Source organism: Chiloscyllium plagiosum, chromosome 50 (genome assembly GCF_004010195.1).
Source record: "Chiloscyllium plagiosum isolate BGI_BamShark_2017 chromosome 50, ASM401019v2, whole genome shotgun sequence".
Taxonomy (NCBI): domain Eukaryota; kingdom Metazoa; phylum Chordata; class Chondrichthyes; order Orectolobiformes; family Hemiscylliidae; genus Chiloscyllium; species Chiloscyllium plagiosum.
The window spans coordinates 1,833,377-1,855,289 of NC_057759.1; the positions used below are offsets into that span (position 1 = coordinate 1,833,377).

Here is a 21,913-nt window from a genome sequence, read left to right on the forward strand (position 1 = left end):
GGAGAGAGGAAAAACGGCGCGATATCTAATGGTTTTACCAAGACCCATGTGTTTGTCCTTTTAGAGGAGTATCACATTCCTACAGTGAGTCTGCGGTTCCACTATTGATTGCACACTTTCAACAAACAGTGGGAAACAGAATGAAATTTCATTAGGTTCAGAGGATTGTAAACCACAAGAATGTCCCACAGCAGCTTCTTCCCGCTCTGCCTCCCACAGAAGGCCCACACACAGCCCGAGAAAGGCCTCTCTCTTCCCCCCCCCAGCCCGCTCACTCCAACTTCCGGGACCAGTTCCTGCTCCGCTCGGCCTCTTACAAACAGCCCCCGGTTCTCCCTGAACTCACCCCGAATCAATCCCGGTCTCGGAGCCCCCTTTGTGTCTCAGGCTCCCATCCCGATGTGCTGTTGGAAGGAGCCTGCTGTTCCCTCGCTTCCCTGGGCGCTGATCTCTCCATTGCGGTCTGTTTCAAACAAACCTCTTGCACTCACTGAGTAAATGCTCCTCAATAGCAGCGCTGGGGGAGGGCCGCACGCATGCGCTCCTCTGGACAGGACTATCACCTGATGAAGGAGCGTCGCTCAGAAAGCTAGTGTGCTTCCAAATAAACCTGTTGGACTATAACCTGGTATTGTGTGATTTTTAACTTTGTACACCCCAGTTCAACACCGGCATCTCCAAATCTTGGGGAGAAAAGGTTCGGTCCCAGACACAGTTGGGGTGGGAGTGAGCTGGAGGCGGAGCTGGATGATCAAAGCCATTTCCGTGCTTTGTCTGTCACTCAGTTTCCTCTCCGGACCCGCCTCTCACTCTCTGTCAGCTCTTTCTCAGCCAGGTCGGACCGGGCTGTATAAAAAAGGAAGGGGAGGAAGCTCGGCTCTCATTCGGCAGCGATTGGAGTGAAAAAGCGTGATGTCTGGAAGAGGTAAAGGAGGCAAAGGCCTGGGAAAAGGCGGAGCGAAGCGGCACCGCAAAGTGCTCCGTGATAACATCCAGGGCATCACGAAACCAGCCATCCGGCGCCTGGCTCGCCGTGGCGGGGTCAAGCGCATCTCGGGCTTGATCTACGAGGAGACCCGCGGAGTGCTGAAGGTTTTCCTGGAGAATGTGATCAGGGATGCGGTCACCTACACTGAGCACGCCAAGCGCAAGACAGTCACCGCCATGGATGTGGTGTACGCTCTGAAACGCCAGGGCCGCACTCTCTATGGATTCGGCGGCTGAGGAGAAAGCGACCCTTTTCCAGCGAACCCAAAGGCTCTTTTCAGAGCCACCCAAACCCTCCGATAGAGAGCGGAGACCTGAGGGCGGGGAAGGCAGCACATAGGGAGGGGATATTTTAACGATTCTATAACGTGTTATTTGTCATTTTGCCCAGACACTGATGCGGTACTATTACGGTATTTGTCTTTCATTGACCCTTTCAGAAACGATACTTACATGAGTTGTGATGCTGGGACACAGCGTATGTTTTCATAGCCTGCTCTGTCCATGTGCCTGTTACAGACCGTTCAGGCGGCCATTAAGTTGTGTTTCGGCTGATTATAATCTGGTTGAAATAAAATATCGATTCGGTGAGCTTCTGTTATTTTATCGTGGTACAATTTCAACAGCGGCAGCGTTGTTTAGATTGATTCACGGTGGGTAGACGTTCGGCTGTTCAGTTTGACTGGGCTATTTTAAACCCCGCCTTTCCTCCTGCCTCTAACAGACATATCAGGCAATAATCCCCCCTTTTGTCCGCGCTGATAGCTAACTAAGCTTTAATCGATTACTATAAAGTATAAGTTGCGAACGAGTGGCGTAATATATCTTAGTCTGTTATTTGATTTCCGGGTTTGAGAGGGTGAATTCAGCGGGCATTTTGAAACTGACCAACTGTCATTTCCAGTGAACCAATCCGCCTTCAACAATTCTTTTCCTGCCTTTTCTGTGCCTTCCGGAGCTGTTTCTCTGTGGGTTGAGGGACAGGGCTGTATCCAATCCCAGCTCTAGGGCGGGATCTCCGTTCCCTTAAACAGGGAGCACCGCAGCAGCCTCAGCATTGACAGCAGCAGCCTGTGTGTGTGTTACAGAGAGTTAAAGAGAATGGCTAGAACCAAGCAGACAGCGCGCAAATCCACCGGAGGGAAAGCCCCTCGCAAGCAGCTGGCGACCAAAGCTGCCCGCAAGAGCGCTCCGGCCACGGGCGGAGTGAAGAAGCCTCATCGCTACAGGCCCGGCACGGTGGCTCTGCGGGAGATCCGCCGCTACCAGAAATCCACCGAGCTGCTGATCCGCAAACTGCCCTTCCAGCGCCTGGTGCGAGAGATCGCTCAGGACTTCAAGACCGACCTGCGCTTCCAGAGCTCGGCGGTGATGGCCCTGCAGGAGGCCAGCGAGGCTTACCTGGTGGGGCTGTTTGAGGACACCAACTTGTGTGCCATCCACGCCAAGCGGGTCACCATCATGCCCAAAGACATCCAGCTGGCCCGCCGGATCCGCGGGGAGCGCGCCTAAACGGAGCATAGCCGGCCCGGCACATTCATCCCGAGAGTAAGAGAAAAACACAACGGCTCTTTTCAGAGCCACTAAACCAGCCAGAGGGAGCAGGAGTCGATGGGTTACGGAGTACACTGCCCATGTCAATATGAGCGATATTGACGGGCAGTGAAGTCATATTTAATGAGATCTCCCGTGTTCGCAGAGTTTATTACGACAGATTGTGAAATATAATTTTAACATCACATTGTGGTAGTAGATTATAAATTCCCGCGAATCTCATTCTCTGTCTCGGTATTCATATGGCTTGTCGTTGGGGGATGGCAAAGATTTGGCGCCAAGACATCCAATTGTTACTTGCGGACATTGGTATCGTATTTTAGGAAGTGCACATGAGCTGAGTAAAGCATTAATGGGGAGTCAGTTAAACAAGAAAGTCACAGGCAGCGGCAGTCTAGTTCCAACTACTGAGATCTCCGGTGATCGCAGATTTTGTTATAATAGATTCCAGAATTTAACTGATGGGGATGGGATAGAATTGGCGCCAAAAGGTCAACGGCTCATTTTCAAATTTGAAAAGCCCACTAACATGTACAATAGAACTTTTACAGAGGAGAATTCGTAGGTACTTATGCGTTGATTTGTCTATCGATTACAGAAGTGTAGTTTATACAATTCACTTTACCCCGTCCCTCCTTTTACAGCTGAAAAAAATCACTCACGGGTACTCAATATGCTTTCTCTGGGGACAGAGAAGAAAGCCAGTCTATGAACACACTAGTGAACAAAGCGCAGAGAGATAGGGGCCGCTATATCGATTGTTTACTTATTGCACTGAGTCAATTCAGCTCTTCCTGATGCAGTTGAAAGGAATATGAAACCAAAGTCAAACCCGATCGGGGATATTTCTCGTTCGGCAAGCACAAATTCACCATGTGCGTTTTTGCCGGGGGGGGTTTATGAGTGCGTGTGCGAGTGTAAAGGAGTATACGCGTATGTCTGTGAGAGGGTGCATGCCTGAGTGAGGGACAGTATATGTGAGCGTATGAGAGAGGGTTCTCCGTGAGTGTCTGTGTGTACTTCGCTCAAAAGCTGTATGAATCCAAGTGAGATTCTGTAAATCCATTTTTTAAAAGATTAGAATCAGTCTGACCATTGTGGCACAGATAGTCTCACTCAGGGCAGCTTACACCTTAAAGGCATTATCTGAACCAACGTGTTGTTGTTCAGGTTCCTGACACCTGACAACAGTTGTTCAAGTTCACTTAAGAATGTAACTTTTAGATGTTCTGCGATTTACAAGAACTGAAACCACCATGGTCTTTTTGAATATGATTTGAGTTACATCAAACACTAAACTTTTGTGAAAAATTGTCTTACGATCTTATATTCTACGAACGTGATGAAAGCACCGAAAGCTAGTGCATAGAAATTAAAGTGTTGGGTTATAAGCTGGTGTTGCGTGATTTTTAACTTTATACACCATAGTCCAACATCAATATCTCCATTCACAAGTATTCAATAATAAGGCGCTAGTAATTGACTGATCTCAGGTTCAAAGTTCAAGCTTCTCCACATTAAAAGTAAAATAAATCCGGCAGAGATGACAGTGTAACTCCTTTCACAGATGCTGTGAGTGGCTCTGAAAAGAGCCTTTGGGTTGTCAGATTCAAGAATACTCTTCACCTTTTAGCAGATGCAGCAGCGGCGGTTTTCTTGGGCAGCAGCACGGCCTGGATATTAGGCAGCACCCCGCCCTGAGCGATGGTCACCCCTCCCAACAGCTTGTTGAGCTCCTCGTCGTTGCGCACGGCCAGCTGCAGGTGCCTGGGGATGATGCGGGTCTTCTTGTTGTCCCGGGCCGCGTTGCCGGCCAGCTCCAGGATTTCAGCCGTCAGATACTCCAGCACCGCAGCCAGATAGACCGGCGCTCCGGCACCCACACGCTCAGCATAGTTACCCTTTCTCAGGAGCCTGTGAACACGGCCCACCGGGAACTGCAGGCCAGCCCGGGACGACCGAGACTTCGCCTTGGCGCGAGCTTTCCCACCGCCCTTTCCTCTTCCAGACATGGTCAAAATCTCACAAGCACTTTCACGGAGAATGCTGCACTCCGCCCACATTGCGGCCTCTTATACCTTCGGGAGGAATGGTGGGGCGGCCGTTTCTGATTGGTCCCATTGTCCAGCCCCTCCTAATGTTGTTCCAATTCCCAATCAGATATCTGCCTCATCCCCCAATCCGGAGAGGGCACGGGGAGGAGGGCGGAAAGTACTGGCGCCAAATCATCAACCGCCTTCTTTCCAATTTGAAAATACCGCCAATTTACAAACAAAGGAGTGCGTTTTATATTGAAAAATGAAGTACAAAATACAGAGGAAGTTTTTATAAAATACTCGTATCTTAATTTACTTTTAGTTTACAAATGTATACTTCACTCGATCTGTCTCTCCCTCATTTGGCGACCTGTATCCGTCCATTTCTGATCTCGAATTTTCTATACCTAAAAAAGCTGAAAAGAAACACGCCAAACACTGCAGTCCGCACTTGACTTCTCACTTCACATTTCAATAGCTGATAAAGCAGCACACAACATTCTTCCGGCACAGTATCGATGGCGAACACGGTGTTTAGACGATATTTTAAAGCTGTCCTCCCTTATTGCTGTCGCTCTCAGATTCAGCAAAATCACCACATTTCAACCCGGCAGCTGTTTTGGCGTTCTCTCGGTTCCCTTTGAAAGCCTCTCACCGACAGCAGAAAGTGCTTTGCTTTTTGCATTCTGAAAAATCGGATTAAACCCGCGCATTGCAATTTTTTTAAAATCAGATGAAAGATGCGGACAAGTATGTATTGTTTGCCAAGTTAAAAATCACACAACACCAGGTCATACTCCAACAAGCTAATTTGGAAGCACTAGCTATCGGAGTGCTACTCCTTCATTAGGTGGTTCTTTGCAAGGTGTGAAAATAAGTATTAAAATTTTACTAGGGATTTAGCAACTTTAGACAAACAAGATGAAAAATGATTCACCGACGTTTAATCTGCCCACTCTCTACGGACAGGGAAGAGGCTGTTTCTGCAATCTTCCCCCCACCGTACCTCATTAATTTGCAAAGCTCTTATATAAACAAATATAGCACTAGGAGTAAAATTATTTGATGGAGAATCATATGTAAACTAACACAAACATTCAGCTCTCTCTGGGAAGTTGTGGGTGTTTTTTTTTATAAGAGCCTTTGAGTTGTGGATATGTTTGTTTCAGTGCAATGCGGTCCCTCACTTGGAGCTGGTGTACTTGGTCACCGCCTTTGTGCCCTCCGACACGGCGTGCTTGGCCAGCTCCCCGGGCAGCAGCAGCCGCACGGCGGTCTGGATCTCCCGGGAGCTGATGGTGCTGCGCTTGTTGTAATGGGCCAGGCGGGAAGCCTCCCCCGCGATGCGCTCAAAAATATCGCCGACGAACGAGTTCATGATGCTCATGGCCTTGGAGGAGATGCCGGTGTCGGGGTGAACCTGCTTTATCACTTTGTAGATGTAAATGGCATAACTTTCTTTCCTGCACCGCCTCCTCTTCTTGCCAGCCTTCGTTGGCGACTTCTTCATGATTTTCTTCGCGCCCTTCTTGGAGGCTTGCTGCGCTTTCGGTTTGTGTGGGACCCAATGTGGATCTGTCAGAATCTACAACGAAATGTGAAGTGGATGGTGATCCTGTTCCTGTCAGTCTGACCGAGGGAGATTTGTTTTGTGTCTGGAACACAGAAAGTGACTGTGGTATTGGCTCGGTTTCCTTTTGTTCCTTGTTGTGCTGATGTGGGAGTGGAAGGGTGTGTTTCTAGCTCCGCAGGTCTGTTTCTGGTCCTGTCTATGGGCTGGAATTAACACTGAGTTTGCCACTTTTCTCAGTGGTTAGCACTACTGCCTCACCGCGCCAGGGACCCTGGTTCGATTCCAGTTTCGGGCGACTGTGTGTGTGGATTTTGCACATACTCCCAGTGTCTGAGTGGGTTTCCTCCGGGTACTCAGTTTTCCTCTCACAATTCAAAGACGTGCAGGGAATTGAATTGGTCATGCTAACTGCCCATAATGTTCCGGGATGTGTCGGTTAGGTGCATTAATCAGGGGTAAATGCAGAATAATGGGGAATGGTTCTGGGTGGATTACTCTTCGGAGGGTCGGTGTGGACTTGTTGGGCCGAAGTGCCTAATTCTACACTGTAGGGATTCTAAGACTGCGAATGTTTTCTAGGTTTGGGATTGATGGAATTCGTTCTCAACTGCACGGAGTTGGAGAGAGATGAAAAAAAAGTCCCTATTTAAAACTTTTCTTGAGTCACGGGTTGAAAATGTCTGTCTTGACTGTGGGATTAATATATTTCTGAGAACTTGATTGCTAACTGTGGGCCGAGAGACTGATATATAACTGTTTGCTTTGCAAGTAACTACAGTGTAGCAGAACCACGTTGCTGCTCTTTTTATTTAGGAGTACTGAACTTTCACGCAGGGATTTAGAGCAATTGTCCTTCTCATATGAATGCCTGTTAACCAGCAACCGTTAGCATGCTATATATGTCTCACTTTAACTTTACATCTATCTTAGACATTGAGCATGAATTCAACAATTGTCCTTTGAGGCTCTGGTCCTCTGTGTAATAGTCAATTAGTGTTACTTCAGGACAGGTTTAACTCTGTATCTGTCAAACACTGATGGAAGCGGTAAAACTTTACAACATTTGCCTGCCACTTGGAAATGTTCCTCCAATCTGTGCCTATCCATTTCTGAGAGGTTTTTGTTTACTCTATTTCACAGTCCTTACATGTCAGTATGTAACTGGACTGTAACTCAAACCTTCTGAAGTGTAACCTGTTGTTTCTTACTCTGTAGGTGTCAGTCATTAACGTAAGAATGTGTCTCATTTAGTATCTTCAATTTTGAGTGTGACCAAACACCACTTTAGACAGTCTCAGGTAGGACTCCCTCCCCTCCACAGCAAATCCTTACAATCAACTTTTGCGATTTGACAGTAAGTTTGTATTTATAACTGTAGCATTTGGCAAGAGGCAATATCTTGTACATTGCAGAAATTGGCAATAACAATTTTACTGCTGATGTTACACTGTTTATGTCAGTTTCTCGCCAATGGATAGTTGCATTGTATCCTAACAATTTTATACTTTGCAACTGACTCCATATTTCATTCTGTAACTGCCAGTTTGTTGTTTCTAAACTTGTTTTTACTCAGTTTCTGTCAATCAATGGCATGTGAGAGAGCAAATATCTCAACATTTCTAACTTTCAGATGAAATGAATGTTTTTTTTAACTCCATCCCTGTTCTGTCACGGTGACTTGTGATTGAATCTGTCAGTATGTGATCTGTGAGCACACACAGTAAGCTAGAAATAAAGCTAAAGGTGAAGGTTGCCTCCCATTTCTGTCATGCAATTGCAGAGTATACACTACAGTTATGAATTTATTTCAGGATTTTGTCAGTTTAAATGTCTCAAAGCAGAAGACAAAAAAATGAGAATTCTGTGACATTTTTATCTGCCTGTGTGTACTCAGCTCTGAGAATATGTGAGTGCTATCAAAGTGTACCTGTCAGTTTTTTTTTAATGAATGAGAACATTGCAGAAACTGGCAGGTATAGATTTAAAACAATGTGAATGTTTATGTGCAGTTTTCATTCTGCATCTGAGTTTCAACTACATGAATGAATGAGTGCATTTGAAAGTATCTATACCTTTCAGTGTGTGCTCTGTGAATAAATGAGTGTACTTACAATATTTGTCTCTGTTTAACATGACACTTGCCAGAAACTGCAGAAGCTCATTTTACTTCAAATCTCTGTTGCTCAACATGCAAAACATTTTATCATTTGCCATCCATGTCAGGGTAGCATGGTGGCACACTAGTGCCAGGGACCCAGTTTCAATTCCAGCCTTGGCTCATGTGCAAACTGCACACAGATCTGCTCCCAATGTCTGCATTGGTTTTGTTACACCAAACCTCTTTACTAATTTAAAACCAGCAACACAGAAAAGATTTATCCCATGCAGTAATCTGTGAAAATTCAATAGGCGAAGAACTAGTAAAAGATTAACAGCTTTATTTATTAAAGTATAACAGAGAGTGATTAACTAACAACTATTTACAACTCCAGAGCTTTGGACTGTGTCATTGGCTTATAAGATTGTCAATATACTCAATTCAAACTGGATTGGAATTTGATATTTTCGGGATATAATTTAAACCAATTGGTTGAATTCAATTTTGTTTTTGTCTCCAGGCAAGCAGCTACTTGAGTTGTTTGACCAAATGTTACTTTTTTTTTCAGAACACTTGGTGCTATTCAGAAGTTCAACTGGCTTAAAGGTAGTTATACTCACGTCTTCATAACAGTTTCCTCTGGGTATTCCAGTATCCTTCCACAGTCCAAACAAGCAGGTTAGCTGGATTATCCATGGTAAATTGCCCTGTAATATTCAGCAATGTTCAGACTAAGTGGGTTAACTATGTTAAAGATGTGGTTATGGGGGTAGGCGTCTATATCTGGGGGCGATGTGCTTTGGCAAGTTATTGCAGGTCTGTGGGCCAAATGTCCTCTACCTGTACTGGAGGAACTCTGTACTGTAAATTAAAGTGAGACTTTTTATACCATTGTCAGTCTCTGGCACTCTACAGCAGGTTGGATAATTTCCACAACTTACAATCATAAACAGTACCTTTGAATGGAAGCTATTTTCTGGATTGGTCAGTCTCTGGTCTGAATGTGTATATTGAATTTATTGCTTACATGTGTCTTACAAGACCAGTATGAGAGTTTCTTCATTCTGTGTCCAATAATTTCTGGGTATCTGTCTGAATGTGTACCTTTTCATGTCAATGTTTAATTTTCCTTTGGACTACTTGAAAACAAAGTATTTATTCGGTGATTTTGTCTGAAATTTTTTTCTACTTTCTTTTTGTGGAAACAAATTAAATTGCAATATTTGTTTCAATCTGATGCTTGGCTGCTATTTAATTCCTCCAGTCTGGATAAAAAGATACATGAATTACATACAGTCAGAGAGTCAGACAGTGAGTTTAAGCCATGGTGAGATAATTGGATGAATAATTAGTCTGAATTCTTATTTACTTCTTTCCCTACTAAAGTGGAATACGTTGTGAACATGCAATAGGTTCAGTATTTTCTAATAAACAATTAGAATTTAATTTTCGACTAAGTTGATACCAGGCATTTAAAAGCTATAGGAAGTTCACTTGTAAACTGGGATGGATATACTTCACTCTCACACTGTCCTGGATAACTTGTTTAATGAAATGCTAGTTCTCCCAACTGTGACATCTTTAAGGTCATGACTTTTCTATTTTTGCCTATAGACCTACTAACCTGACAGTATTTCTGTACGTTGCAAGTTATTCTGTACCCATTGTGTATTGGCACCATCTCACTCTTTGTTGTGTCCAGAAATTATCTCAGTTTCCTTCAAGTCCTTCATAACACAAATAAGGACAATAACTGGAGCAATCTGCAACTGTTTGTTCATCTGTGAGTACAGAACTAATCTTGTTTCTTCCATTTACTTGTACGGTTTGTGTACTCAAAGTACTTTCTACATGTCAGTCTGTGCTATTCAATGGGACTTTGGATATAGCTCATTGTCCTTCAAAACTCTGCTCAGATATGACAGACGGTCAACAGATTAGAGCCATGTTGTCCAGTGAAAATCTTGGCAACTAAAATTTAATGTTAACTACTCGGGCTATTGTGTACATGCACTGATTTTATGTATAAAAAACATTTTTGAACAGAATAGTTGTTATGATACAGGAAGGATGCCGACACTCACTTGATCCTGCTTCAATCCTCCTGCGTTGTGTTACTGAGCAGTTTAAATGGAGAAAGTGAGGACTGCAGATGCTGGCGATCAGAACTGAAAATGTGTTGCTGGAAAAGCGCAGCAGGTCAGGCAGCATCCAGGGAACAGGAGAATCGACGTTTCCTGAAGAAGGGCTTATGCCCGAAACGTCGATTCTCCTGTTCCCTGGATGCTGCCTGACCTGCTGCGCTTTTCCAGCAACACATTTTCAGTTCTGAGCAGTTTAAATGCTTGCTGTAAAGTGGACAGCCAATTAGCAAAGGAGAGCATTTTCAGTTCATGTTTCCTGAAGTGAATGGGAAAGACCTTATTTTCTTTGACTGTTTGTGTCTGTAAGATTCACTGGTAAGTAAAACCACAACGTATTGTCTCAGAAAGGATCTGTGCTGTTCTTCAGAGTCAAAGAGGGAAAAGCAATGGACCTTTGCAACTCCAATAGTGCAATGTCTAATTAGGAGTAATGATATGAAGGTGTGGCCTTCAGAGAGTCATACAGTTATATAGCACAGAAACAGATCCTTTGGTCCAAGCTGTTATTGCTGATCTCATCCCATTTAAGTTAGAGATCTCACAACACCAGGTTAATATACAACAGGTTTATGTTGAAGCAATAGCTTTCAGAGCAATGAAGGAGCAGCACTCTGAAAAGCTATTGGTTCCAAATAAACCTGTTGTTATCTGAGAAACTGGTATTGTGTGATTCTTAACTTTATCCACACCAGTTCAACACTATCACCTCCACATCATGTCTAGTCCCACTTGCCAGCATTTGATGCATATCCCTCTAAACTCTTCCTATTCTTGTATATATTCAGGTGCCTATAAAAGGTTGTAATTGTACTCACCACCTCCATTTCCTCTGGTAGCTCATTCCATACAACCGCCACCCTCTATATGATAAAGTAACCCCATAGGTCCTTTATAAATCTTGTTTCCCCAATTCAAACCTGTGCCCTCTATTTTTGCACTCACCCACATTTGGTAAAAGACCTTGGATATGACCATATCATGCCTCTCATGATTTTGTCAACCTGTACAAAGGGCACACTTCATTCTCTAACAGTCCATGGAACAAAGCAACAGCCTGTTCAGCCTCTCCTCCTAACTCAAAACCTCCAGTTCTGGCAATGGAACATCCTGATGAGAGTAGTGCAGTTGACGTGGTTTACATGGACTTCTGTAAGGCCTTTGTCGAAGCATAACTCCTGACCGGGGAGGAAAGACTCAGCAGGCAGGCAGGCAGCATTCAGGCAAGTGGTAGGTGCTTATTCAAACAGAAACGGGTTAGTGCAGGGAGAGGGCCAAATGATCTTCCCCCGAGACTGACCTCCTAAGAGAGGTCCATGACACACTTTGTTTTAAAATAAAAAGCAATATTGCTTATAAATCACATACAACTTGATTATGATGTTCTTCCCTCTTAATTTACATACCCTATTCAATGAGACACCTAATCAATGATGGGAATTTCTATGGACAGCCCCAGGATCCCCTGACCTGTCAGAGTTTAGAAGACACCGTAATCTCTAGGCCTTGCAGTCTTTCTATGCATCCTATTCATTCTCATTCCAAAGTTATTTTCTAAACACCTTCGGGTTTCTCTCAGTTTAGCTTATCTCTCTCAGGACAGCTTGAATGTGGTTATTCATCGTATTCCATTTTATCAAGATCAATTGCTCCTCTGATATAATTCAGACAGTGGGGAAATATATGAAGAAAAACAAAAGGACAGTTTGTTTTGACTTACTTGCCACAGACTTGTAATTTTAATTTGTTATAAAAACTCAATTACAAAATGTAAAGTAATTTAGATATTCCAACTATTAGCACTTTGTGATTAATGGGCTGTGAGCTTGATTCTGGGTGTAAGAGAAGTTATTACCTAAAGCTAACTAACCTTCACTTCCAGGTTTAAATGCTTCTTTTCCCCTTTATACTTTAGTATTATGCACCTACTTTTTAGGCTGGAAACTACGGAGATGATGCTATGTCTCTTTACGAGAACCTAATTCTTAATATTCCAACTTATTTCAAGAAACTACATACTATAAGATAACTTGAGCTGTTTTAGGACATTAATGAACTGTAACTAGCACCTGGTGTCTGTTCATTAACTGGGAATATTACCCTTTCATTTAATGTGGCTGGAGTTACTCACTTATTGGACCTTCGGTCTGCTTGTCAGAACTGTTTCGAATGGGAACAGGCTGGGTCCTTTTTACTGTCCTCACAGTGCTTATTGAATGGTATCATTCTGCCTTACTGTGTAAGCAGGCTGCTTGGAATAGTTTCTGCCTGCCATTGTGTTTCACATCCTGCTGTTTAATTCTTAAAAGGTCAGTTTGTGTTAACAGACATGGGCCACTCTATTCTGGCCAGGTACAGACGACCCCTATAGCCTCTGACAAAGTCCCATATAAAAGACTGGTTCAAACTCGGCTCTTGGAGTCTTAAGCAAACTGGAGCTGAAATGAGCTTGCAGCCAGGATGCAAACTATAATGGTGGAGGGTTGTGTTTGTGACTGGAAGCCTGTGACCAGTGGTGTACCACAGGGATCAGTGCTTGGACCCTTGCTGCTTGTTATGTACATATTAACAATTGGATGTGAATGTAGAAAGTATAATTAGTAAGCCTGCAGATGAATTTTTCGTGTGGAAATATTATATGTTTCAGTACAGCCTTGGAGTGCAAAGGGCCTGTTCCTGTGCTGTATTGTTCTTTGCTCTATGACATGAAAGTTGGTGATGTTGTTGACAGTGAGGGGGATGGTCTCAGGCATGAGGACATTGGGCACTGCAATGACAGATGGAATTTAATCCTGATAAATGTGAGGTAATGAATTTTGGGCGGTCTAATAAGGGAAAGAATTACACAATGAAGGATTGGTCCCGAGGGAGTACTGAGGAACAAAGGGACTTTGGTGTACAAGTCTATAGATCACAGAAGGTGTCAGCACAGGCAGACAGGCTGCTGAAGAAGGCATACAGAATGCTTTCCTTCAGTACCGGAGCTGTTGAATATAAGAGCAAGGAAGTCTTATTACAACTTTCTAAAACAGATCAACTACTGTGTGCAATTCTGACTGCCACACAATTAGAAGGATGGGATGAGCTGGAGAGGATGCAGTGAGTTGGAAAGTCTCCTGAAAAGGGGAGACTGTATGAGCTGGGTTTGGTTTCCTTGGAGCAGAGAAGGTTGAGGGAGGATCTGACTGAGATATACTAAATTGTGAAAGATGCAGACAGAGTAGATTGCGAGAACCTTTCTCCCCTTGGCAGATGTCTCTAAGACCAGAGGGCAAAAGTTGAAGTGGAGGGGAAAACAGTTTAGAGGATATCTGAGAAAAATATTTTGATGTAAAGTTTGTAATATGCTGCCCGACAGTGTGATGGAATACTTTCACAACATTTAAGCAGCATCTGGATATGCCCTTAAGAAACCAGGGCATAGTCGGCTATGGGCCAAGTGCAGGTAAATGGCATGAATACAGATTAGTGCTTGTTGGACATCATGGACATGGTGGACTGAAGGGTCTGTTTTTCTGCTGTATGACTCTATAACTATAAAATCCTTGTAAATGTTTTCTGCACCATCTCAAGTTTAACAACATTCTTCCTGGAGAAGGGTGATGAGCATTGTACACAATCTTGCAAAAGTGGCATCACTGACATCTTGTACAGCCACCACATGACATCCCAACTCCTACACTCAATGTTCTGACCAATGAAGGCAAGCATGCCCAATGCCTTTTCACCGCCCTTAATACCTGTGACTCGACTTTCAAGGAAATATGCACCAGCACCCCTCTGTCTCTTTGTTCAGAAACAATCCCCAAGACCCCACCATCAAGCTTAAAGGTCCACTCCTGGTTTGTCTCATCAAAATCTAACACCTCACATGTATCCAAACTAAATTGAATTCTTCTCGCAAAAAGATAAAATGAGCAGCTCGGGGGTGGGGGTACACTTACCAGTGGTAAGCCACAGGATACAGGTCTCTGGCACAGAATCTGTCCCTGCTGCTCAAATGTGAAGGGGGGGGAGGAACATCGCATTAGTCATTGGGTTCTCCATAGTTAAATGGACAGATAGGATGTTCTGTGGGAAAGAGAGAGACTCATGGTTGGAGTGTTCCCTCCCAGGTGCCAGGGTTCATGATGTCTCAGATCGTGTTTTTGGGATCCTTGAAGAGGAGGGGGAGCTGTCCCAAGTCATGGTCCACATAGACACTAACAACATAGGTAGGACAAGGGATGTGGATTTAAGGCAGAAAGTCAGGGAGCTAGGATGGAAGCTTGGAGCTAGAACAAACAGAGTTGTTATCTCTGGTTTGTTGCCTGTGCCACATGCTAGCGAAGTGAAGAATAGGGAGAGAGAGGAGTTGAACACGTGACTAAAGGGATGGAGTGGGAGGGAGAGTTTTGGATACCTGGTTAATTGTGGCTCACTCTGGGGTAGGTGGGACTTCTACAAACAATGATGGTCTACACCTGAAGCAGAGGGGTACCAATATCCTGGGGGAAGTTTGCTAATGCTCTTTGGGAGGGTTTAAACAAATTCAGTAGGGGAATGGGAACCTAAATTGTAGTTTCTGTGTCCAGAGGTTGAGAGTAGGGAGGTCAGAAATATGGTTTCAGTGTCACAGGAGTGCACCGGCAAACAGGAAGGTGGTTTGAAGTGTGTCTACTGCAACGCCAGGAGCATCCGGAATAAGTTGGGTGAACTTGAAGCATGGGTTGGTACCTGGGACTTTGATGTTGTGGCCATTTCAGACACATGGATCAAGCAGGGACAGGAATGGTTGTCGTAGGTTCTGGGATTTAGATGTTTCAGTATGAACAGAGAAGATGGTAAAAGAGGGCGAGGTATGGCAAGGACAATATTACAATGATAAAAAGGATGTATGAGGACTCTTCTAATGAGGTAGTAAGAGTTGAGGTTAGAAACAGGAAAGTGAGGTCACTCTATTGGGAGTTTTCTATAGGCCTCAGAATAGTTCCAGAGATGTAGAGGAAAGGATTGTAAAGATGATTCTGGATAAGAGTGAGTGTAACAGGGTAGTTGTTATGGGAGACTTCAACTTTTCAAAATATTGACTGGAAATATTATACTTTAAATACTTCAGATTCAATGTCCAATGTGTGCAGAAGGGTTTCCTGGCACAGTATGTAGACAGGCCAACCAGGGGCGAGGCAACAATGGATTTGGTACTGGGTAATGAACCCGGCCAGGTGTTAGATTTGGAGGTAGGTGAGCACTTCGGTGAGAGTGACCACAATTCGGTTATGTTTACTTTAGCGAAGGAAAGGGAGATCGGTATACACCGCAGGGCAAGATTTATAACTGGGGGAAACGGCAACTATGGTGTGAGTAGGCAAGATTTATGACGCATAGGATGGGAAAGGAAACTGCAGGGGATGGCACAATTGAAATGTGGAGCTTATTCAAGGAACAGCTACTGCGTGTCCTTGATTAGCATATACGTGTCAGCCGTGGAGGAAGTGGACAAGTGAGGGATCTTTGATTTACGAAGGAAGTTGATCGCTTGTCAAGAGGAAGGCGGCGGCTTATGTTAGAATGAGATGGGAAGGCGCAGCGAAAGCGCTTGAGAGTTACAAGCTAGCCAGGAAAGACCTAAAAGAGAGAAATAAGAAGAGCCAGGAGGGGACAAGAGAAGTCTTTGGCAGATAGGATCAAGGAAAACCCTAAAACTTTCTATAGCTATATCAGGAATAAAAGAATGACTAGAATAACTTCCGGTCCAATCCAGGACAGGAGTGGAAAGTTGTGTGTGCAGTCCGAAGAGATAGGAGAAGTGGTAAATGCATATTTTTCATTGGTATTCACACGGGAAAAAAGACAATGTTGTTGTGGAGAATACCGAGTTACAGGCTACTAAACTAGATGGAATATAGGTTCACAAGGAGGTGGTGTTAGCAATTCTGGGAAGTGTGAAAATAGATAATCCCCTGGGCCAGATGGGATTTATCCTAAGATTCTCTGGGAAGCCAGGGAGGAGATTGAAGAGCCTTTGGCTTTGATCTTTGATGTCATTGTCGACAGGAATAGTGCCAGAAGACTGGAAGATAGCAAATGTTGTCCCATTGTTCAAGAAGGGGAGTAGAGACCACCCTGGTAATTATAGATCAGTGAGCCTTACTTTGGTTGTGAGTAAAGTGTTGGAAAAGTCTAGAAGAGACAGGATTTATCATCTCGATAGGAATAAGTTGATTAGGAATAGTCAAAATGATTTTGTGAAATGTAGGTCATGCCTCACAAACCTCATTGAGTTCTTTGAGAAGGTGACCAAACAGATGGGAAGAGGGTAAAGCAGTTGATGCGATGTATATGGATTTCAGTAAAGTGTTTCATAAGGTGTTTTCAGTCAGGTTCCTCATGGCAGGCTATTGCACAAAATATGGAGGCATGGGATTGAGGGTGATTTGGTTCAGAAATTGGCTAGCTGAAAGAAGACAGAGAGTGGTAGTTGATGGGAAATGTTCATCCTGGAGGTCAGTTACTAGTGGTATACCACAAGGATCTGTTTTGGGTCCACTGCTGACGTGAGTGAGGGCGCAGAAGGATGGGTTAGTAAACTTGTGGATGACACTAAGGTCAGTGGAGTTGTGGATGGTGCCAAAGGACATTGCAGATTACAGAGGGACAGGGGTAAGCTACAGAACTGGGCTGAGAAGTGGCAAATGGAGTTTAATGTGGAAAAGTGTGAGATGATTCACTTTGGAAGGAGCAATAGGAATAAAGAGTACTGGGCTAATGGTAAAGTTTATGGCAGTGTAGATGAGCAGAGAGGCATCTGTGTACATGTGCGTAGATCCCTGAAAGTTGCCACCCAGATTGATAGGGTTGTTAAGAAGGCATATGATGTGTTAGCTTTTATTGGGAGAGGGATTGAGTTTTGGACCCATGAGGTCATGCTGTAGCTCTACAAAACTCTGGTGTGGCCACACTTGGAAAATTGCGTCCACTTCTAGTCACCGCAACACAGGAAGGATGTGGAAGCTTTGGAAAGGGTTCAGAGGTGATTTACTGGGATGTCGCCTGGTCTGGAGGGAATGTCTTATCAGGAAAGGCTGAGGGACATCTGGCTCCATTAGAGAGAAGAAATTTGAGAGGTGACTTAAAAGAGACACATAAAATAATCAGAGGGTTAGATAGTGTGGACAGTGATGGCCTTATTCCTCCGATGGTGATGGCTGGCAAAAGGGGACATCGCTTTAAATTGAGGGATGATAGATATAAGACAAATGTCAGAGTAGTTTCTTTACTCAGAGTAGTAGTAGAGGCATGGTATGTTCTGTCTGCAACTGTAGTGGACTCGCCAATTTTACAGGCATTTAAATGGTCATTGGATAAACATATGGATGAAAATGGAATAGTATACTGTGCTGTCATGTTTATGTTCTATTATCTCACTAAATCTTTCCCACTCCATCGTTTCAAATCACGATTATGTGATCACATCGATTATTTGAGAAAATGGTATGGAGTTGATGTTGTGCTAAAGGTGGGGATGGCAGCTCCTCTGCCACCATGACACATTGATAGAAATGGAATGCTGTCTGAATGGGAGTAGAATTGTTAGCTGGATGTCTCTGACTGCTGCAGACCACAGTGACTCCATGTGAGAGTGATATTCATCTCGATTGGATCATTTCCTGTTGCCTGCAGTGTATAAGGAACTCCATAACAGTTAGTCCTGCTCTGCAGTTATAATGTTTGTATTTTGAACAAATTCTGAATCAGTCAGTTGCTGTGTGCATGTGCAGTAATTATTTTCCACTGTCAGGAACATTAGAAATTCCTGGAGAAACTCAGTTCTGAATAATAGTCACTGGCCCCAATACATTAACTCTACCTTCTATCAACAGATGCTGCCAGATGTGCTGAACGTTTCCAGCAATTTCTACATTTGTTTCCAGCCCATAGCATGTTCAGTTTTATTTGTCAGGCTTTGGCACACAATGGGTGTTTGGAATTCACATTATTTAACTGCCATGTCTCTGTATGTGACAAAACTTCATTAAAGGTTTAACTCTGTCCTGCGCAAACTTAATAACACTGGTTCATCTTGTAAATTGGTGACTTTTGTCTGGTTTCCTTCTATCTCTGTATTTAACATCTATGTTATATATGGTTTTTGAAATGATGTTACGGTCTGATTTTCTTTTCCATCTTGATTTTAACTTTAAAAATGTCATATTAATTGTAGATTTAACACCTCTCCCAGGCATCTATTTCAGATAAGAATTCAGTCTAAACCCCTTGGAAAATCTTGTAAAATATCAATGGGCTTGACAATGTTAGACAAGAACTTTCAAAAGCTGATTGGCAGCTCGCTGGTAAACTGAAGGCTGGAAAATAGGAAACCTTCAAAAATGAGATAACGAGTCCAGAGACAGTCTGTTCCTGTTAGGGTGAACAGCAAGTCTGGAAGTGTAGGGAATGCTGGATGATGGAGACATTGAGGTTTTGGTGAAGAGAAAGACGGAAACATATGTCAGATATAGACAGCAGAGATCGAGTGAATCCTTAGAAGAGGAAAAGACAGTAGGAGTATAATCAAGAGGGAAATCAGGAGGGCAAAAAGGGGGCATGAGAATTTTGGCAAATAGTTTTAAGGAGATTCCCAAGGAATTTTATGAATACATTAAGGACAAAAGGATAACTAGGGAGAGATTAGGGCCCCTCAAAGATCAGCAAGACGGCCTTTGTGTGGAGCCGAAGAAGATGGGGGAAGATACCAAATGAGTATTTTGCATCAGTGTATACTGTGAGAAGGACACGGAAGATATTCAATGGGGGGAAATAGATGGTGACATCTTAAAAATGTCCATATTACAAAAGTAGTATTACTGGATGTCTTGAAACACAAAGGTGAATAATTCCCCAGGAACTGATCAGGCGTACTGTAGAACTCTGTGGGAGGTTACGGAAGTGTTTGGCATGTCCCTTGTCAAGATATTTGTATCATTGATAGTCACAGGTGAAGTGCCGGAAGACTAGAGGCTGGCTAACGTGGTGCTACTATTTAAGAAAGGTGATAAGGAAAAGCCAGGGAACTATAGGCTGGTGAGCCTGCTATTGGTGTTGGGCAAGATATTGGAGAGAATCTTGAGAGACGGAACTTACAAGTATTTCGACAGTCAAGATCTGATTCGGGACAGTGAACATGGTCTTGGGCAAGGGAAACCATGTTACACAAACTTGATTGAGTTTTTTGAAGAAAAAACTGGTTAGCAAAGTTAGATCTCATGGAATACAGGGAGAACTAGCCATTTGGAAACAGAACTGGCTCGAAGGTAGAAGACAGAGGGTGGTAGTGGAGGGTTGTTTTTAAGACTGGAGGACTGTGACCAGTGGACTGTCACAAGGATCGGTGCTGTATCCACTACTTTTTGTCATTTGTATAAATGATTTGGATATGAGCATAGGAGGGATAGTAAGTAATTGTGTAGATGACACCAAAATTAGAAGAGGAGTGGACAACGAAGGAGGTTACCTCAGATTACAATGAGATCTTGATCAGATGGGCCAATGGGCTGAGGAGTGGCAGATGGAGTTTAATTCAGATAAATGCGAGGTGCTGCATTTTGGGAAAGCACATCTTAGCAGGACTTATACACTTAATGGTAAGGTGCGAGGGAGTTTTGCTGAACAAAGAGACCTTGGAGTGCAGGTGCAGTTTCCTTCAAAGTAGAGTCGCAGGTGGATAGAATAGTGAAGGCGGTGTTTGGTATGCTTTCCTTTATTGATCAGAATATTGAGTGCATGTTGAGGCCATACTGGACATTGGTTAGACCACTTTTCGAACATTTCGTACAATTCTGGTCTCCTTCCTATCAGGAGGGTGTTGTGAAACTTGAAAGGATTCAGAAAAGATTTACAAGGATGTTGCCAGGGTTAGAGGATTTGATCTAGAAGGAAAGTTGAATAGGCTGGGGCTGTTTTCCCTGCAGCATCGGAGGCTGAGGGGTGAACTTATCGAGGGTTATAAAATCATGAGGAGCATGGATAGGATAAATAGACAAGGCATGTTCTCTGGTGTGGGGAGTCCAGAACTAGAGGGCATAGGTTTACAGTGAGATGGAAAAGAAATAAAAAGACCCAAGTGGCAAGTTTTTCATGCAGAGGGTGGTACGTAAATGGAATGAACTGCCAGAAGTGGTGGTGGAGGCTGGTGCAATTGCAACTTTGAAAAAGCATCTGAATACATATATCAATAGGAAGCGTGTCGAGCGATATTGGCCGGGTGCTGGCAGGTGGAACTAGATTGGGTTGGTTCATCGGGTCTGCATAGACGAATTGGACCAAAGGGTCTGTTTCCCTGCTGTACATCTCTTTGACTCTATGATTGATGAGGGTAGAGCGGTGGACGTGATCTATAAGGACTTCAGTAAGATGTTTGACAGGTTTCCTCATTGTAGACTGGTTAGCAAGGTTAGATCACATGAAAATCGCAGAGAACGAGCAATTTGGACACAGAATTGACTTGAACGTGGAAGACAGAGGGTGATGGCAGAGGGTTACCTTTCAGACTGGAGACCTGTGATCAGTCGTGAGCCACAAAGATCGGTGCTGGGTTCACTGCTTTTCGTCATTTATATAAATGATTTGAATATGAACATAAAGGTTTGCAATTACACCAAAACTGGCGGTGTAATGGACAGCAAAGAAGGTTCCCACCGAGTACAAAAGGATCATGATCAGAGGGGGCAATAGGCTGAGCAGTGGCAGATGGAGTTTAATTCAGATAAATGCTAGGTGCTGCATTTTGGAAAGGCAAATCAAGGCAGGAGTTATATACTTAATGGTAAGCTCCTGGGCAGTATTAATAAACAAAGAGACCATGGAGTGCAGGTTCATTGTTCCTTGAAAGTGGAGTCTCTGGTCGATAGGATAATGAAGGAGACATTTAATATGCTGTTCTTTACTGGTCCGAGCAGAGAGTTTCGAGGTTCGGACGTCATGTTGCAGCTGTACAGGTAATTGGTTTAGCCACTTTTGGAATATTGTGTGCAATTCTGGTCTCCTTCCTATCGGAAGGATGTTGTGAAACATGAAATATTCAGAAAAGATTTACAAGATTGTTTCCAGGGTTGGAGTGTTTGAGCGAAAGAGACAAGCTGAAGAGGCTGGAGCTGTTTTCTCTGGAGTGTTCGAGGCTGAGGGGCGACCTTATAGTATTTTATAACCTTTATAAAATTCTGACCTTTATAAAATCAGGAAGATCATGGATAGGCTAAATAGACAAGGCATTTTCTCTGAGGTGGGGGAGTCCAGATCCAGAGGGCACAGGTTTCAGGTGAGGGGAAAGTTTTAAAAGGGACCTAAGGGGCAACGTTTTCATGCAGAAAGCGGTTTGTGTGTGTGGAATGCGTAGCTAGAGGAAGTGGTGGAGGCTGGAACAATTCCAATATTTAAAAGGCATGTGGATGCGACATGAATAGGAACAATTTAGAGGGATGTGGCCCAAGTGCTGGCAAAAGCCACTAGTGTTGGCTAATGGGACGTGATTAGTTTTGAATATCTG

The 21,913-nt window shown here is 43.7% G+C and overlaps 5 protein-coding genes across 5 annotated transcripts in view; 2 read left to right on the forward strand and 3 right to left on the reverse strand.

Moving 5' to 3' along the window:
• Nucleotides 1-3,148, forward strand: part of LOC122544485 — a 4,366-nt gene extending 1,218 nt beyond the window's left edge. Inside the window, exons 2-3 of the mRNA XM_043683725.1 lie at nt 924-1,173; nt 1,996-3,148. Of these exons, the coding sequence (XP_043539660.1) occupies nt 924-1,173; nt 1,996-2,499 (754 nt within the window). The 3' untranslated portion in view covers nt 2,500-3,148. The remainder of the gene's footprint in view (nt 1-923; nt 1,174-1,995) is intronic.
• On the forward strand, nt 802-1,756 carry LOC122544610 (histone H4). The gene has a single exon (XM_043683929.1). The coding sequence runs from the start codon at nt 913-915 to the stop codon at nt 1,222-1,224; it is 312 nt and encodes a 103-aa protein (XP_043539864.1). The 5' UTR covers nt 802-912; the 3' UTR covers nt 1,225-1,756.
• A 97-nt stretch (nt 3,149-3,245) lies between the features above and the next one.
• Nucleotides 3,246-16,680, reverse strand: LOC122544580 (histone H2A-like). The gene is made up of 2 exons (XM_043683897.1): nt 16,675-16,680; nt 3,246-4,572 (listed from the first exon to the last, which is right to left on the reverse strand). The coding sequence occupies exon 2, from the start codon at nt 4,551-4,553 to the stop codon at nt 4,164-4,166; it is 390 nt and encodes a 129-aa protein (XP_043539832.1). The 5' UTR covers nt 4,554-4,572; nt 16,675-16,680; the 3' UTR covers nt 3,246-4,163.
• Nucleotides 5,718-7,376, reverse strand: LOC122544487 (late histone H2B.L4-like). The gene is made up of 2 exons (XM_043683726.1): nt 7,359-7,376; nt 5,718-6,162 (listed from the first exon to the last, which is right to left on the reverse strand). The coding sequence occupies exons 1-2, from the start codon at nt 7,374-7,376 to the stop codon at nt 5,761-5,763; spliced, it is 420 nt and encodes a 139-aa protein (XP_043539661.1). The 3' UTR covers nt 5,718-5,760.
• Nucleotides 8,757-21,913, reverse strand: part of LOC122544529 (histone H1.11L-like) — a 49,164-nt gene continuing 36,007 nt past the window's right edge. Inside the window, exon 4 of the mRNA XM_043683842.1 lies at nt 8,757-8,955. The gene's annotated coding sequence lies outside the window, so the exon portion shown is untranslated. The remainder of the gene's footprint in view (nt 8,956-21,913) is intronic.

What these genes read in the sequence shown, in the direction of transcription:
- LOC122544610 (XM_043683929.1), top strand. Translation starts at nt 913, where the DNA reads ATGTCTGGAAGAGGTAAAGGAGGCAAAGGCCTGGGAAAAGGCGGAGCG.
- LOC122544580 (XM_043683897.1), bottom strand. Translation starts at nt 4,553, where the DNA reads ATGTCTGGAAGAGGAAAGGGCGGTGGGAAAGCTCGCGCCAAGGCGAAG.